The following is an 18,080-nucleotide window of genomic DNA, read 5'->3' as shown; positions in this document are numbered from 1 at the left end:
TGGCGTGTTGTAACATCAATGTTTTTGGTATGAGTTGCAAATATATATATTATATATAATTTTTTTTTTTTTTTTACTAAGTAGTTATGTATGCGTTTTTTGGTTTGGATTTATGGCATCATTTGTTTTCACTGGGATTCCCTTACCCTTGTAAAACAAGATGTATTAGCAAGTTTGGCAGTCATGGAAAACTTGAGAGTGGCGTTACATAAGAGTACTTCCAGATGGGAAGTTTATGAATTGGTCATCAGAAGCATCATAAACATAAAAATGAAATAATTCACAGAACATGTATTGTGCAAATTTACTGGCTAATTGCTCATCTGCTTGGAGATACTACCATTTTTTACAGTTATAAATTATATTGCAGTTATATTGATTCGTGTCAGCAGATTTTGCTCTGCGTTCGTAGAATGACCTCTCCTCCTTGTAAATTTGAGACTATGCTAATGCGAAAAGGTCTCTGAATGGGTCTATTCCAGGCATATTCAAATAGTGGCCCCTTGCTGTGTTCCAACTGGACTGTGATACATACTGACAACTGTAGCACTATTTTACTGTTTATACAGTTTAAAGTGAGCAGCACATCAAAACAACGGAGCTGTACTCACTGAGCTCATATTGATAACTATTTTGACTTGTTGGATTTTATTTTTATTTTACAAAGCACTACTGTTGCCCAGATGGAAATTATAACTATTCCAAAAAAGTATTGTCTGGAACTCAGCTGAGAAGGAAATATAGAGACTGTGTTGTTTACAGCCAACCTAAAACTTTTATCCATTATCATATGTGTAGTATTAGAGTAGATTTAGAGTGTTTCTGGACTAAAACATTGCATTTTTTTTCTTTTAATAGCATCAATAATAAGCTCCAGCAGCCAGAGGCCGCATCAGGAGTGCTGGAGTATGCCATGAAACACTTTGGAGAACTGGTAAGAGCTTTAAAATTCATCTGTTTATTATTTATGCATTGATTACATAAGATGAGCCTATCAAGAAAGGTTTTGGTTATTTTTCACCTCAAATTTTTTTTTGACTTTTCCCCTCATTATTTTCATGAGAATTAAGGGAAAATAGTACAGGTAGCTATTTGTCTCTCTTCATCTGAGAGTCATTTTTAATAGCTAAGCCTTTTGTTCACATTTATGTAACCTTTTTTTTTTTTTGTAATATCTATATTTTTTTAATGTTGAGAAGTTTTGAGACATCATATGATGCACTAGCCTGGATGCCAGCTGAACTTCGCCCCGCCCACAACATTTGAGGTCGGGAAGTTCTGTCTGGACTTGATCCGTTGTGGAGCAACTATGCTCGAACCAGAGCTGTTCGGACCAATCAAATTGTCAGGGCGGGCTTTACACGATGATGGACAGATGATCAACAGTAACGTAATCATCCACGTCACCAAAGAGCACTTGGGTTGAATTTGTTTACAAAAAAGACGACTGTCGCTGGAGAATTGAGATGTGTAGATTCTGCCATCGCGTCTGTAATAGAAGATGTCGATAGCGCATTAATTTTAAAAGAGGAACAGAGAACCACGATCAAGGCATTTGTCGATTGGAAAGATGAATGAAGACCATACGTCAATTACTTGATTGGTTGTAGGTCTATCCAATTGAGTGCAGAGGCATTTTCTTTCCTGGTTCGGTTGAAACACGCCCTATAATCACAGCCCAATGAAGCAGTATCAGACTCATATTCTGACTAGAATCTGAGTACTCCTGTCTTCAAGTGTCTCCTGTTGTCCAGAAACAAGTACATGTCTTGGAAGATATGTTGCTACGTTTACACATCTATTGCGTAACGCCACAGACTTTCTTTGTTAACACTTATTTGTGATTCCTAATTGCTCCAACGTGTAGTTTGAGACCTCTTTGATTTTTTTCAGGTTTGTATATTTGTCAAGATATAAATGTAAGCATTTCAAAACAAATTTAACTAAAACAACACCCTTAGCATCCCTATTTCCCGCGATACTGCTTGTAGAAGAATTCAGGCTCATTGGTGTAGATTTGCTCTGTATATTTTTTTTCTGTTGTAGGCTTTCAAATCTTATTAGCCCCAAATTACATACAGATACTTTAAGTGTCTTAAGCTATATGAAAAATTTGAATTTTACACTTTCATTCATCAAAAGCCTGCTTTAAAAAACTCAATTTCCTTCATTTTATAAAATATGCCCTGGTGAAGTGTTATTTCTAACATTGCTAAGCTATCCATTACTCTGGCAGATGCTCACAGTGGACTTGCTGCCAATTTTAAAATAAACAGTTGCTTTGCCCTTCCATTAAAGGTATGGTTCAGAGTAAAATCAACCTAGGGTCCTTTGCACCATGACCGAGAGCCAAACACCCCCCCAGAAGCCTTTTTTCCCTTGGTTGAACATTATTAAAGTTAGAGCTTATTTAGAGATATCAGCCGAATGGCTTAGTGCAGGCACTAATGGATCCAAGGATGTATCTCGTAAATTTCCCCACTAATAATGCCCAGAATGGTGCCAGACTTCTACAATAGTCGAAAAAAGGTTCTGTACTCATAATACGAGGTATTGGAAAGTTTGTAAGTACATCACGAGTTTATTTAAATAACACTTGCCCGATGGCTCATGCTACCGCTAACCCGGACGTCGAGGACACTTCCGTTATTTGGGAAAAGCACGTAAAAGTCCTGACAGAAAGCAATGCATAAGGATGTAGTGTAACAACGATTTTTTTTTTTTTCCAAAGTGTTGACAACTTAGTGTAAACTAATAATTATTTGCAAACTGGTACTACCAACAAAATATTATTGCATTCTTGGAAATGGGCGTCGTTACGCTACGAGTGTTTGGCTCAAGGTCATGGTTCAAAGGACCCTAGGTTGATTTTACTCCGAACCATCCCTTTAAATATTGGAACAGCAATTGGAGCTATCTATACTCTGCTGTCTGCATTCCCATGGATGTGATTGTGTGAAGTTGAAAATCCTGATTGTTCAGTACCAAGATGAGCTTAATTAATGTGGCTTGCTTTAAGTTTTAAACAATTGCTAAGACACATTTCTTGAAACCTTTACTCATTTTCTCACAAACAAAACACAAAACCAAATCTTCAAACTACATTCACAAAACCCCTGACTCTTCTGGCAAAATCAAACAATCGTCTCAAAATCATTTCACCTGTACTCAAAATCAAACAATGATTTTAGATCATGCACACCTCAGTCAATTTAAAAAATGCTACAGATCATTCATTAGACACTAAATAATAATAAAAAAACACAGCATCCACAGCATGCAATTAATAAAAAAAACGTGTATTGTACACAGTTAACAAATTTTGTAATTACGTTAAAAAAAAGTATAATTATCGCAGCTTAGTAAGGTAAATATATTGTATACTGTATGTACTGCAAGTATAGTATTGTATTGAATATTGTATAGTATTGAATGTTTGTATATTCAGTACTTGCATACTGTAAAAATACAGTGGGCCCAAATGTCAAGCCCAAAAGGTCAAAGGAAACTCTAAATGAAAAGCATGTTACAGTACACTCAATAAAGTTGTATAGCTGCTAAATTAAAGTCAATGAGAGATTCATTCTGCATCAGCATCACGTCTTAATGTTGGGTCCAGCCTGAGGACTTTGTTCACATCACAGACAATTTTCTTGCCAGGCAAAGGAAAAAACCCTCTGGTGTGCCAGATCCAGCCTTGACAACATTCTCCACACCTTGCTCTTTCTCATCCTTATCTTATCTTATCTTGCACATATTCTTCTGCTCTCCTTCTCAGATTGTTTCCATCCATTGTCCATATCAATATTAAGTGCACCCGTGCCACCTGTACACTCTGAGCTGGCTTATATTTTGTACAGTTGGTTTGATCACATCATTAGAAACAAGTGTGAACAATTTTGAGCTGTTGTGTGCAAACAATGACAACTGTGTTGTAGTTGTGTAACTTTTGCCACTTGTGTTTACCGTTTTGTAACAAGTGCATCACAGTGCAAAATGTGTTTTAGTGAGTGAGAATGTATTTTGCAAAAAGAGTGCATGAAATTTGCAAATGGTGTCTAACTTCCTGAACTTGGGTTTAGTGTCTCTGCAGTTGTGAAAAACTGTAATTTTCATCCCCCTCCCATCTAAGAAATTTTTGTCCCTGATTTTTCTGACTGCTCCCTTTAGGAATGATATGATGTGTGCTATGAGATTTTGGTGCATTTAAATTATTTTCATCATTCATCCTTTTATGTTTTGTCTTCCAATACAGGAGATTCAGGCCACCTGGTACGAGAAACTTCATGAGTGGGAAGATGCTCTGGTCGCCTACGATAAAAAAATTGACATGAACAAAGATGATCCGGAGCTCATTCTGGGTCGCATGAGATGTCTGGAAGCGCTAGGCGAATGGTATGCACACATTACATAACTTGTCAATTTCTGGAAGTGAGCAGGCTCATTCTTGCTTCTTTGCAACTTTGGTTCTTTTTTTGGAATTTTCATTTGTCAGTTCATGCATGTCATTTGTACATTTTGTTGCAGGATAAATTTATTGAATACCCCCCTTTTTATCAGACAGTTCTATGTAGTCATATTCTTATTGAAGGCAAATGTTTCTTTTTTGTGACTAGATAGGATGGACAGGTAAATGTTTCTAAGCAGGCAGTTTGTAGTGCTGTCAGATGTTACCCAGATGTTATTAGTTACTGATTCATTTGTGAACTGTTTTTTACATTTGTGCCAAACATAATTTTATAAAAAACATGATAACGACAAGCTGTGAAATGTTCAAAGGAAAATTGACTACAATTCTGACATATGAAGCCATGTAAATGCATAAGTGGCGTTCTTACATGTTTGTCAAGAGTGCATTGGAAATGATTGGATAAAAGAACAGAAAGATGAGGACAATGCTGGTTACTGAATGCATTGCATGTATACAGCGATTTAATAGTACACCGCTAACATAGTGCATGTACTGTAAACATGAATGTAGTTTTACATCTTACTATAAACAGCTTTCTTTGCTTTCTGATGTGTGCATATAAAAGCACTTACAGTATTAGCTCTAGTTCTTGATATATTCAAAATTACACTATGGAAAGTAATTTCCAATGTGAAATATATTTTCTCTTTTTGCCCTCATGGAAACACAGTGATTATGCACTCATGGAAACATTTGATTATTTTTCTCGACTTTTGAAAGAAAAAAATCTTACTGACAGTCATTTACTGGGAACAGTTTGTGTGGGAGAGTGCCTGGCATGAGGGCTGACTTCCTGGATTTGTTGCAGTCAGTGAATCCGGTAATAGGACAGGAATAGATGGCAATAGTGGAAACAGGGAATAATAGGAAATCAATAGCAATTGTTAGCTATAATTAAAAATGATTATTTTGTCCCATAATTGTTTGTGCTGTATTTGTATGCCTTTAAAATAATTATTATTTTGGCTTGGCAACATACTAACTGCAAGTTCTGTTGGAAATATTGGTGAGCCAAATCTCTTTTGCAGTTCACATGAGAAACATTCTGCCTATGTAGAACATTCCAAAATACTCTCTTATATACTGTATGGCCATTTCAGTTATGGATGCTGTCTTAAACTGCATCGCAACAGCTGATGCTGGATGCAACAATGTGGCCGTTGCAAATTAATTTGTCCTTTGTGTCAGAGGTGTAGCGCAGGTGCTTGGAGTATGTCAGAAATAGAACAGAGCATTAGTTTACTGTCGGGATTTGTCACGTTGCATTGCCCACCGCACCACTGCATCCAGTGTAAACAGCATCACTGATTATACGTCCTGTGTAGACACTGTGTTAGAAGTTAGCTTTTTGTTTTATAAAGGTGTGTTTCACCCAAAATTAAAATTCTGTCATTTGGAAGTCATTCCAAACTCCTAACACTTTCGTTCATCTTCAAAACACAAATGAAGATATTTTTATTGAAACCTGAGAGATTTAATTCTACCAAAACTTTGATGTTCAAAAATATCATAAAAACAGATTGAATTTATGCTTTTATTCACATACAAACATTCATCAAGGCACATAAATAGAGTACATCAAATATGGGGGATCAAACATGCTTTATTGATGTGCGAGGACCAGTGGCAGGACAACAATATCTCAGGTCACATTAAAATAATCTTTATTTGTGTTTTGAAGTTAGGTTTAGAAATTGGTTTGGTTTGAATAATAGGTTTGAAATGACATTTGGGTAAGTAAATGATGACAGACTTTTTAAGTAAGTAAAGATGACAGAGTGGATCGTATGTGCGAGTCGGCGCAGACCACAAAACGTATCGGACCCATTTGAATTCTACACAGAATGATATATTTGTTAGTGATATGGAGGAGATTAGGAGAAACGGTTAGAGATTAGGAGGAAACTGTGGCTTTACCGAAGTCAACGGCTCTGGCCAAGCTGTGATTTAAACAAAACTCTATAGCCTTTTTTTTTAAAGAAGAGGAGCTGTTCGATATGTCCCGACCTGTCTTCCTGTTTCAGTGGAAATTACATCAACATATTGAATAATGCTGTGTGTTTCAAGTCTCTTTAGTGAGCCTTTAACTTTACATTCTGATTTTTACACATATATCAGTCCGAAACAGAGTCAGAAATGAATGGGGGCTTAGGGCAAAAGTGTCAAACAAAACAAACATAAATGGTCCTAAATTCAAGATATGGGGGCAAAGAAAATGCCCCACACAATTAAACTAAAAACATTATGACTGTCATGATTAAAGTTAAATGCTAAAATGAATAAAGCAGTCTTGATTGCAGCATTACATTTAGATCTGCTCGCATTGCATTCAAATGTTTTTTTTTTAGGCTATTTAAAATTACATTTTAAAATGACATTGCATGCATACAGTGATTTATTAGTACACCGCTAACATAATGCATGTAATGCGAACATGAATGTCGTTTTACGTCGTACTATAAACAGCTTTCTGATGTGTGCATATAAAAACACAGTATTAACTCTAGTTCTTATATATTCAGTAAGCTTCACTGAGCTGATTAATGATTGTTAGTCTCATGACCTCAGAGGTTTATCATCCTGAGATTTATGGTTTGTTGCTCAGTAGTACGTTTATTTATTTCACACCTGATTCTGTTATCAAGAATTCCTTCCAGTGCTTCTTAAAAATACACTGGACTCTACAATATTTTTGTAGATAAGCTATGTATTGCATCGTAAAGCCTTCAAATAATTATACAAGGTTTTTCCAAAGTGTCTGCATGCATTACTCTAGCATAATTACCCATAAGTATCCACATTGCACACCTCTACAAGTATCCAACTCTCCTCTAAACGTGTAATTCACGTGACACCCATCCAACTTCTGCTGGGTTTTTTTTTTTTTTGGTCAAATTTCCGTGAGACATTCCATTCCAGTGAGTAATAGACTGTTCCCGTGTAAAGGTACTGGAGCCCTTTTTCCTGTCTCGCTGTTAATGTGTGTCTTTGTGTTTTAGGCCTGTCTGCAGCCTGGAACCTTGTGTTTTGCAAGGCCCCATAAGTAATGTTTTTTCCAGGTGGCAGGGAAAACACATTTGTTTCAGATCCCCCACCACATCTCATGAAACCCATATGAGCAGTGTCTCGCAGGGCTAATCGTGGGGACCCTTTCTTCACAACCCCCAGCAACGACACACATGGTTTGCTTGTGTCTGTGTCAGCACTGTTAGCCTCAAAGGGCCCATTTGTTTTAAAGGTGCACCATTCCTAAATGTGGTATGATGTCATTGCTTTTTGCAGTTTATCATAGCTGTGGCAAGGGATTTTTTTGGTGAAAAGTTCCCAGCTTGGACACAAACAGAAGCTCTCACTGATGAGTAACTGACCTTTTACATCTGTTCATTGCTTTTGGTCTTTATGAACTGTAAGATGGTGTGCATACTGTATGCTTTGCCAGGAACAATCATTAAAAAATGGGAGTGTTAAATCCTGCTCTTTTTTCAACACCCTTTTTATTTAATAAACACAATAATGATTCTTGTTTATTTGTATTTAATCATTTTCATATTGTATACAGAATGTTTAATATACAAGGCATTGAGAAGAAATTCAGACCTCTTTTTTCACATTTTGTTATATTGCATGCTTGGAGCATTTCTAAACTGCTTTAAATTACTTTTTCACATCAGTTTACAATCCACATCCCATAATGAAAAAAAAAAAAAAACAGATTTGTAATATCTTTGCAAATTAAAAAAAAAAAAAACCTGAAAAAATACTTTGAATAAGATTTCAGACCCATTTCTCTGAAACTTAAAATCTGCTCAAGAACATTCCCATTTCTCTGGAACATCTTTGAGATGTTTCTACACTTTAAATGGATTTAAATTCAAATTCAATTAATTGGACATGATTTGGAAAGACACACACAGGTCTATGCAGCTGAAAATATCAGAGCAAAATTCAAGCCATGAGGTCAAAGGAACTGACAGCAGGAACTGACAGAGGTAGGATTTTGTAAAAAATAAATAAATAAATTAAAAAAAAAACTTCTGCATTAAACGTTTATTGGAGCACAGTGGTCTCCATAATTCTTTATTGGAAGAGGTTTTAGAACAACCAGGACTCTTCCTAGAACTGGCCGCCCAGCCAAACTGAGCAAGGGAGAAGGGCCTTATAAAGAGAAGGTGACCAAGAACCTGATCTCAGAGATCATACTGTATGTGGAGATGAGAAAACCTTACAGAAGGACAAGGATCAGATCACTGCAGCACTTCACTGATCTGGACTTTATAGCAGATTGTTTAGATGGAAGCCTCACCTCAGTGTAGATGAGGAACTTGTTGGAGTTTTCAAAAAAACGAGACGGGGATAGTTGCAGGTCGTAATGGGCATGCTGAAAGGTACACAGTGCTAGAAGAGTAACTAACCCCTAACCCTACGCCACACCTTAACAGGCAGCTTTTACAACCAACTGTAAAGGCCTTTCAGCACACCCACTACCTTTCGACAAGCTCATTACTCCGATCTGGAGAGACCCACACTTGAAACAAGCTTTTAAAAGACATAGTTGGTCAGTCTGATTAACCTCAATTCCAAGCATCATGTCTGGAGGATACCTAAGACCACTCAGCACCTGCACAATACCATCTGTATTGTGAAGCAAGGTGGTGGTAGCATCATGGTGTGGTTGTGTTTTTCAGGGGCAGGGACTTGGGGACTAGTCAGGCAAGAATGAATATGAGCAAATTAACAAAGCAAAATACAGATTTATTTAATGAAAATCTGATTCAAAGTGCCCAGGACCTTAGACTGGGTTGAAAGCTCACCTTCCAACAGGACAATGACCCTAAGCACACAGCCAAGACAATGCAAAGTGACTTAGGGACAACTTTGTTGTAACAGATGTGCAAATATGTTCCATCATACCCCAAAATATTTAAGTCTGTAATTACAGAGTCTTGAGGGTCTGAATACTTATGCTATGTAATTGTTTATTTTATTTTATTTTTTTATAAATGTACATTTATCACAAATCTGTTTGTTTTTTTGTGTGTTTTTCTTTTTTGCTTTTATGGGGTATAAAAAAAGTAAAGCGGTGTAGCATATAAGGCTGCAACAACAAAATGTGAAAAAAATAAAGGGGTCTGTATACTCTCGCATGGCACTGTATATGAATGCACCAACTAATAAACAGAATTATTTACTAATAGGTTTTGCTAAAGTATTGTAAGGGACATTTTTGAGTGATGATTCAAATTAATCTTTGAATTGAGTTTCACCGACTCTGATGCAACTTTATTTTATTTATTTTTTCTGAACAAAGCTATGTCCATGAAACCTTGTCACTCATACTCACACAGATAGCAATGGGGAGTTGATTGAGTTTGACAATGTTGTCAAACATCATGGAGGAAGGGCTTTTTTTTTGTTTTACCTTGATTTTCACAGAACAGTAACCAGAAAAAAAAAAATAATCTGTTGTGGCGTCTGTGACTAGTTGGTGTCTCTTAAGTGTGCAAACTAGAAGAGTATTGGCAATGAGCATGCATTGCAATCTCCAAGGTTCTTGACAAGAGTAAGCTTTATTGTGGATCAGACATCAGATGGATGTCTTTCTTTCTCATTCTCTTTCTCTTGTTTCTTTGTCAGGGGTCAGCTGCATCAGCAGTGCTGTGAGGAGTGGACTCTGGTCAGTGAAGAGACTCAAGCTAAGATGGCCCGCATGGCAGCAGCTGCAGCATGGGGACTGGGTGAGGGGGGGAATGAGACATTTTACCCAATTCTAATTAAAAAACATCATTGTGTTTCGCATTGTACTAAAATTAGGTTGAAGTTCAGGAATTTGTGAATTCGTGTGTGTGATACAAGTTTATCTGGCGGGTTCAACTTCAACTGGCAGTTTTATCCAATTTTCACTAGTTTTGATAAAACACTGCTAGCAAGCCCCTGTTTAATTTCCACTTTTTCTCAAAAGGCAGCACTATAATCACATTAACGCAATGATGCATAATTAAAATTACACTTCTATAGGACAGAGATGCAAACTGCTCACCTTTAGGGTGAAGTTTACTGTTATACATTTTGAGCAAAATTGGTTATTTACATAATTCGTGCAGTTTCATAGTTTTTGTAGTTTAGAGTGTTTGTTTGGGGTGTGATAAGGGGTTAGTGCACGAACGTACAACACATTCTTGATGTCAGACGGCAACAGCAGCCAATTGCAAGTCTGACAATACTATATACATAGCAACATTAAGCTAGATGTTAACTACAGTTGATTACATGAAGCAATAAGGCAACTTCCTAATACTGTATGTAAGTGCTTTGAAGGCCATTCAAATTAGAATATTTATTACAGAAATATCATACAATCATGTAATGTTCATGTTTTATTCTCCATTTAATATTAACATTGTGTTTTAAAATCGCCAAATGAAAATTGTAAATAAGTTTTATAATTGCAATTCACTAAATATTTATTTAAATTTAAAGACCTAATGTTGTTGTCTTTGTTTCTGCTTACCTGTAATAATAAAAAAGCTACATTTCACAACTCATATTTCAAGGAGGTGAGTTCATATGAAATACTTAAAATTAACAACAGCCACAAAAAAGTGGATTTTCATTTTCATGTACTTTCTAAGAAGATATGTTTTAATGAAGCAACAAGATTCTATTGTGACTTTTGACCTGAGAACACACAACTCAGAGTTCAAATGCTGTCATTATTCATCAGTATCAGTTTAGAATAAATATAAATTAGCATTTACTGTGGTTTCATCATTCTCATTTTCTCCTTGAAATCATTTGGATATAATATCGAGTATTCTTCTGCTTTTAAAATCTCCACATTGCTGGGAAACTTTATCTTGAATATGAGTCTCAGATATTGCATACAAATATTTGTTTATATTATTAATTTATTATTTTGTAGAAGATGTAATAGTTATATATAATATAATTCGCTTTTTTGTGTGTTTGTCAGGCCACTGGGACAGTATGGAAGAGTATACCTGTATGATCCCACGAGACACCCATGATGGAGCCTTTTACAGGGCAGTGCTTGCTCTACATCAGGATCTCTTCTCATTGGCTCAACAGGTACTACATAATGAACAACTAATGAGAGTTATTAAATGAGCTGGATTTAAACTACCTCTAACCAAATTTTTCATCATCTAAAAATGTCCAACTCACTGTACATAGAAGAAACAACCAGGAGGGAGATGAGGGGAAAAGTTGTTCAGTCAAAACGAAGAGCACAAAAGTTGGCGTGGTGCATTGTTTCTGTTATGTAATATTGGTCAAAGGCTACCATCAGTCTGCACATAAAATTACTTGGCTAATGTTTGGACCCTGTGGTGATTTGATGTTCCTTTTTCCAAAATGTGTGTGTGTGTGTGTGTGTGTGTGTGTGTGTGTGTGTGTGTGTGTGTGTGTGTGTGTGTGTGTGTGTGTGTGTGTGTGTGTGTGTGTGTGTGTGTGTGTGTGTGTGTGTGTGTGTGTGTGTGTGTGTGTGTGTGTGTGTGTGAGAGAGAGAGAGAGATGAGATCATACACATGGAGAACATCACAGACACACTCATTATTATCCTGTCATCCCACCTGCTCTATTACTCATGAGGACATTGTGACAAAGGTTATTTTAATGAAACACAGTTCCAGCATGACTCGAGTTTAATGTTGGAAAGGAAAGTAGCCATTCACAGGATGAGATCCAGATTACACTGTGCTTCTGGTCAGAGCAGGTCATTTTGGTTAGTAGAGCTGCATGATATATATATATCACCAATGTGCATATCTCAATATGCATATCACAAGGTCTTTTTCGATAACACAATAATTTTAATACTTCAAAAAGTTGTTTATGGTGATAGATAGCAGAAAAAACGTGTGAGCATGCACAAAAGATCAAAGCCTGCACACACTGTGTGGCGAATATGAAATGTTTGTGTACCTGTGGCAGCATCGTCTTAAAAATTCTAACACATTGTTTCTAGTCAAGTCACCTTTATTTATATAGCGCTTTATACTGTACAGATTGTTTCAAAGCAGATTTTCATTAATAAACACAGAAAGTAATGATCCATTGATCATTACTTTCTGTGTTTATTAATGAAAATCTGCTTTGAAACAATCTGTACAGTATAAAGCGCTATATAAATAACTGCAAACTGCAAAATGCAAACAATTTATTTATGCTGTAAAGCAGCTCTAAACAAAAAAAAGACAGTAGTGTCATTGTTCAGTAGTCTGAAGTCTGTTCAGTGTTGATTCAGTTGTTCAATGGCTTCATAAAGTTTTATCTAAGTAATGGTAACATTTTCTTGTCTATAAAGTCAATCCTGGAATAGATCTGATGAACTGATGAAAAAAAAAAAAAAGAATATTGCCGCGGTGTTGGCTTTTTATATTTCCATGCGTCAAACAAGTTTGCAGAAACTCATTGACACATCAAGCTGATTTACTAAGTGCCCTGGAAGTGGCTTTGGATCGGTCCAGTACTGGGTGGAGTATACAATTAAAATCATCTCCTAAAATAAGTTGGCGACTTTCAACATCTGGAAAGTGCAAAGGGGTCACTGAAAATATTTACATTTTCCCAATTAGGTGCGTATATTCCATATCGGTAATCACCTTTGAATCTTCAAATGGCACATCTCTGTGAATTAATAAGGCTGTATTTTGACTTTTCCCAGTACATTTTGAATTAAAAAAAATGTAGTGTCCCTCACAAAGTCCATAGCATGCTTTGGATCTTTAAAGCTTCGCCTCACTCCATCTTTCGCAGTGATTCTCATGCTCAGCAGGGTAGAACAGGCCGTAGCGTACACCCTCACAGCGTCTGAGTAGACCTCGTACCTCAATGAAGACTGCTCATTGTCTCATAAGTCATGACCTTTGGGTGTAGTCATTCTGAAGGTGTATTTTGTCTCCATCCGATATGACAATCTTCCTCCTTGTGTGGTTTTCTTGAGTAATTACTCCCTCTCCTGAAAATAGTGACACTTCACTATATTTTCCCTTGCTGGTTGATCATCTCCTGGTCTTGATCTCAAAGTCCTGTGTGCCCGGTCCAGCTGGAATGACACCTCAAACAGCTCATATATGAAGTCGGGAATATACTTTCCCTCCTCCTGTCTCTCCTTCACTCCCTTTATGGGTAAATTGCAGCATTGAGATTTCAGTTAATAGACAATGAGCAGAGCTTAGACAGGTATGGATAAGAACACACAAAGCCCTGGGTTCTGTAGCAAAAGAGAAAGGTTTTATAGAACTTCATAATTACTATGGTGCCACAACTTTTTTTACTTAACAAGAATAATTAGTGTTTTTTTGTTTTGTTTTTACTAATCTCTAATACAAAGAGTATGTTTGTAAATATCTAAATATTCCACATTAAAAGCATAAATATACCAGATATGAGGTCAAAGCAAACAGAAACAACAACAACTTTTGCGCAAAATTTACTTTAAATAGTTTTATTATTAGAAGGTCTTCTTTCTGGCCCAAGAAGAGAAGAATCATCAGCCCTGACTAGGGCTAAAATTCAGCCCATCCAACCCACACATTCCTCCATAAATGTTTTAGAAAAAATAAGAAACAAATGATAATAGATAGTTTTGAATATACTGTTTATTAGAACTGCACATATCTACACAGAAGAAAACGTCATAGCTTCATCCTTAATTCATTGGATCCAAGCTCATAAATTCTCCTTTAGTTGCCCTAATGAAAAGTTAACATAGCTCTTGCATAGCATCAGAGTTTAACTGTAAGATCATGACACAGGAAAAAAAAAACCAAAAAAAAACCACATAGTTTTGGTATAATGAAAACTATGGTATAATGAAAAACATCTTAAACGCATTAAGCTATAAAAACAACCTCTATAAAAGTGGCTTATATTGCCCAATATTTTATATAAAGCTAATAATAGGATCATTAATAATAAATGCCATAATGTCATATTTATACAGTGTTAAGTACTGCATGGTATATGTGAAAAGCTTGTAATTACCGTTATGTAGAGTTTTACACTTCAACCCTTCAGTTCGTGTGGTCAGAGCTATTCTGTCTGGTTTCATCTAGGTTCATCTAATATTCACATGTCATGTTGTGTTTGTGTCGAATTAAAATGGGTGAAGCAGCTTGTGCTGATTATCACAAAAGTGTCAGGCAAGTTGTCTTATTGTATGTCATACTTGTTTGCTTTGTCAGTGTCTTTGTGAGTTTTGGTTCTTTTGCTGTTATAGGCCCTTTAAAATCAGTCGAAATGACTGTACTGCAGTCAGCTGACTGAAATAAATGCAATGCAGCAACAGACCTACTTCATCGATGTACGTTTACTGAAAAAACGCCTGTGACACAACTAGAATAAAACATTCAGTAATGGTATAATGTTGTGTGTTCATGTGATCGATTTCAGTGCATCGACAAGGCCAGAGATCTACTGGATGCTGAGCTCACTGCCATGGCTGGAGAGAGTTACAGTAGAGCATATGGGGTAAGAACAGTAGAGCATATGGGGTAAGACCTCAGTCTTAATTCAACAGATTTTTTTAGGCTTAAGTCAAATGATTATTCAACTCAATAAACTCAAAAAAGATTTTCTTTTTAATCGCACATAAACTGCTTTGATAAGAATGTTGTTCAGGATGTGAGGTAAAGTCGAGACCAGTAAGACTATTACATTATTTCAGCTTAATGAACACACACACCATCTCACATTAGGTGAGATAATGGAACTTGATTTCTAATCTATGAATGTTTTTTTTTTTTTTTTTTTATCTCTCTCTCCTATAGGCCATGGTGTCATGTCAGATGCTGTCTGAGTTAGAGGAGGTGATCCAGTATAAACTGGTTCCTGAAAGGAGGGACATCATCAGGGAAACGTGGTGGGAGAGGCTGCAGGTAACAGCAGTGTTATTCCCTCCATCCTTGTCAAGTCAAGTCACCTTTATTTATAGCGCTTTACACAATACAGATTGTTTCAAACAATGCAGCTTTAGAGTGATAACAGGAAAATGATTCAATGATGCAAACTAGGGATGCACCGATACCACTTTTTCCAGAACGAGTCTGATATTGTTTATTTTATTTTTAGTGCTTGCCGATACTGAGTACCGATACCTGTATTTTCATTGCATTTTAATTTTTTACAAATATTGGACAGAGAAACCAAAAGAATTTCCATACTGTTACACATATCCATACACATATACACATATATACTTTCACAAGAATACTTACCTATACAGGCACTTTGACATAATTTTGTGTGATTTTGTCCGTTCATGTGCAAGACATGAAAAATAACTAAATTTAATAGGCTATTCGAATAGCGTATTAAATTTAGATATTTTTCATGTCTTGCACGTGAACGGACAAATACACACACAATTATGTGTTATGTCTGTGTTGTAATTTTAACAGTATAAAGCTCATGTTTTTTGACAAAAAAGATTAATTTCATATAAAAGATCAATTAAATGTATGTTTTATGTTTAAGTACTAGAAAATTCACAACACAATTTGTGACAAAAACAAAACATTTCATAGAAATCAAAAAAATACATATTACTACAATGGTTGTTTTTATTAATATTCAAGCATCACAGACAATGGAAGACAGCGACCAAGGCAGCTCTGGCATAATGTCAATAACACTTCTACAAATTACTTAGTGTCTTTACAGTTATTGAGGTAAACATGCCTAAAGTACCGAAAAAAGGTACCGTTTGGTACCGGCACCGAATTTCAGGTAACGGTTAAAATAAGAACGATACCCAACCCTACCACTCGTTATACTTAAATCATGTAACAATTCATGTTTTTACTTTAATTCAAATGATGCATGTGTGCTAAGTGAACGATCACCAAACAAGAGCATGTAATAGAAGTGCACTCTCTCTCTACTGTCAGTTAACGTTAGTAATATGCTCCTCATTTTGCTTTCTTTGTTATTGCCATATCCGACCGAACTACAAACTTTCCAGCGATGTCTGTGAAAAAAGGGAAGTGCAGCGATCGACAAGCTTGCGTGTCTGTACCGCTACGTGCCCAGTCAACTCCGTGTGGATTGCTTATCAGCTTGTGCACAGCAGCTAATGGGCATAAATATTTAATTTGTTTAACGTTCTATTAATTTGATACATTAACTTCATAGACATCTTTCTCTGATATATCCATTCTGCTCTGTTTTCTCTGTTGTCGGTGTTTCTTTGTCACAAGCACTGCACTGTACACACTATGTGGTTGTTGGTATCAGAGCATTTTAATGAGTACGAGTACATGAGCGCAGTATCGGGCCTGATACCAATACTGGCTATACTTTGGCTGACTTTCGGCTGTATAGCAGCTCTAAAAGAAAACAGTGTCATTGTTCAGCTGAAGTCAGTTCAGTGTTGATTCAGTTCCGTTGTAAAGATCATCAATTGTTAAATTAGTTTATTTCATCTATAAAGCAGTTCTGCAGAAAATAGTGATGTCATAGTCCAGCTCAGTTCAGTTCTCATACAATATTATCAGTGTCTGCTATTAGCAAGGTAAGGAGGTATTTGGGGTTCTAAAATCAAAAATTTAAGATAAAAGTTACATAAACAAGGGCTCATCAAACTGATTCAAACCAATAACTTCCATCTGCTGTTGTTGTTGTTGTGGTTGTGTTCCTGCATCAATAATCCTATCCTGACCTGGCTGAGGCTAGATAAGAAAACTTTTTGTGGTTGGCTTGACATCAGCTCAGCAGAGTGCTCTGATGTAGTGTGTCAGCATGCATTTCTTTTATATGCTCAGCTAGTGCCACTGGAGGAAAACAAACCATTAACATTGTGAACTAATGGTGCAAACCTGCAGACTTTTCCATTCATAAACAGGCGTAAGAGTGCAGAACTGATGTATCATTGTCAAACAAATGTTAGTCAGCGGTTAATTGCTCAGCTCCTGTCTAGGAGAATTACTGGCACAGAACACTGTGATCAGTTGTATTAGTAGGGTTTAATGTACAGTCAGCTTTTCATCAATATCAGCTAGAGCTGCACGATTAATCATTAAAGAATCTCAATCTTGATTTAAACACCCACACAATCCTATTCCTAAATGACAACTTATTAACCTTATTAAACCTTTACAACATCACAGTGGATCATTCAGATCTGCGTTGGCATTGCCAATGACCCATAGAAAGCAGTTGTCATGTATAGTACAGCTTCAAAAACTCTGTCTTTTCAACAACAGTAAACAGTTATTTCTGTTACAAATCTCTGAAGTACTGGGATAAAAGTTGATCGTTCGGATAAAAAACACTGATGTCAAAATAGAGCAAATCACCTTTTGAAAGAAACTTGATGCTTTAAATAAAGATTACATTGATTGCATCAATTGCATCGTTTCACCACTTGGTGGTGACAAGTGTTAAAAATTGTTATTTGTAATTTAATCATTTTTTCAAGAGATTTATTCAAAATCGCTGATTCGCCCTGTAATAAAACAAGTGAAGTAAGAGTGAGTCATTTAGAATCATTCATTCAAGATTATTATTTTTTTTTTTTTATAAATAATTCATTCAAATCATTTAAACACTTTTAAATAGACTGCACCAATTAACATTTTGTCAGAACCTC

At 36.1% G+C, this 18,080-nt stretch overlaps 1 protein-coding gene across 1 annotated transcript in view; it reads left to right on the top strand.

Annotated features, from left to right (window-relative positions):
* mtor (mechanistic target of rapamycin kinase) overlaps positions 1 to 18,080 on the top strand; it is a 398,131-nt gene that overhangs the window by 290,634 nt on the left and 89,417 nt on the right. Inside the window, exons 29-34 of the mRNA XM_079897701.1 lie at positions 859 to 934; positions 4,256 to 4,395; positions 10,106 to 10,206; positions 11,442 to 11,557; positions 14,885 to 14,962; positions 15,262 to 15,369. Of these exons, the coding sequence (XP_079753827.1) occupies positions 859 to 934; positions 4,256 to 4,395; positions 10,106 to 10,206; positions 11,442 to 11,557; positions 14,885 to 14,962; positions 15,262 to 15,369 (619 nt within the window). The remainder of the gene's footprint in view (positions 1 to 858; positions 935 to 4,255; positions 4,396 to 10,105; positions 10,207 to 11,441; positions 11,558 to 14,884; positions 14,963 to 15,261; positions 15,370 to 18,080) is intronic.

Source organism: Squalius cephalus, assembly GCF_949319135.1.
Source record: "Squalius cephalus genome assembly, chromosome: 16".
Classification (NCBI taxonomy): domain Eukaryota; kingdom Metazoa; phylum Chordata; class Actinopteri; order Cypriniformes; family Leuciscidae; genus Squalius; species Squalius cephalus.
Note: the sequence above shows the minus strand (reverse complement) of the source record. Positions and strands in the feature narration are given on the sequence as shown.